The 1,028-nt window shown below is 47.1% G+C and overlaps 1 protein-coding gene across 1 annotated transcript in view; it reads left to right on the forward strand.

Moving 5' to 3' along the window:
• Positions 1-149: 149 nt before the first annotated feature.
• LOC121363599 (epithelial discoidin domain-containing receptor 1-like) overlaps positions 150-1,028 on the forward strand; it is a 15,793-nt gene continuing 14,914 nt past the window's right edge. The window contains exon 1 of the mRNA XM_041486036.1: positions 150-294. Within this exon, the coding sequence (XP_041341970.1) occupies positions 150-294 (145 nt within the window). The remainder of the gene's footprint in view (positions 295-1,028) is intronic.

A 1,028-nucleotide genomic window follows, 5' to 3' on the forward strand; every position in this document is an offset into this window, starting at 1 on the left:
CGCACGTTCTATACCCCCCTCAAGCCCCTTAAAAACCCCCCGGACCCTTCTCAGGAGCCCCCAGCCCCATTTGGAGCCCCAAACCGCCCCTATAGAGCCCCCACAGCCTCCATACGTCCCCAACCCGCTCGCCCTCAGCCGCCTCTAACATGGCGGCCGCCGCCTCCCCCTCACGGCAGCGAGGCCACGCCCCCCGCGCGGCGGCGCCGCTGATTGGCTGCTTCTACCCCAGCAACAACGCTGATTGGTTGCTGCCGCAGCAGCGCTGCGCTGATTGGTTGAGAGGGGCGGAAGGCGGGTTTTGGTCTTGCGGGGAGAGGGCGTGGTTTTGGCTGGAAAGGGGAGGGGTCATGGGGAATGATTGACATGGGGATTATAATGAGGGGTTGGGTTATGCAAATGAGAGGCCTGGTTTGTTAATGAAGAAAGGGGAGAACTCGATAATTGATGACATCAGGGAGATAATGGCTAATACCTAATTAATAGGCAATTAGAGCTAATAATTGCTAACCAATGAGTAATTACAAAAAAATAATTGCTAATTAATGGGCATTTATAGATAATAACTTTTAATTAATGGGAGAAATAACAGCTAATAATGGGAAATAATTATTAAAAAATTATGAAAAAATTATTACCAATTCGGAAACAATAAGCAATTATTAGTCATTACTTCGTACACTTTGTCTTTATTGTTTATTGTTTCTTATATATTGATAATTATTACCGATTAATGATGCCAAATAATTAGGAAATAACAGGAAATAATGACAAATGTTCCAGAAGTAATTATTAATGTTTGGGAAATTCTGCTTAATACATGAGAAAAAACGACTAATAATGGTGAATAAACGAAATATCGCGATTATTAATTAGGAACTAATTAGCAAAGCTCGGCAATTCCCCCCCTCCCCTCCCCCCCCTTTTCCAGCTGTTCCCTGGAGCAGCCGGGGGGGAGGGGCGGCAGCTGCGAGGTCACGTGACCCTTCTCACACCCCCCCCCCCCCCCTTTCTCCCCCCGTTTTTGG

Source organism: Pyrgilauda ruficollis, unplaced genomic scaffold (genome assembly GCF_017590135.1).
Source record: "Pyrgilauda ruficollis isolate IOZ18807 unplaced genomic scaffold, ASM1759013v1 scaffold733, whole genome shotgun sequence".
Lineage (NCBI taxonomy): Eukaryota > Metazoa > Chordata > Aves > Passeriformes > Passeridae > Pyrgilauda > Pyrgilauda ruficollis.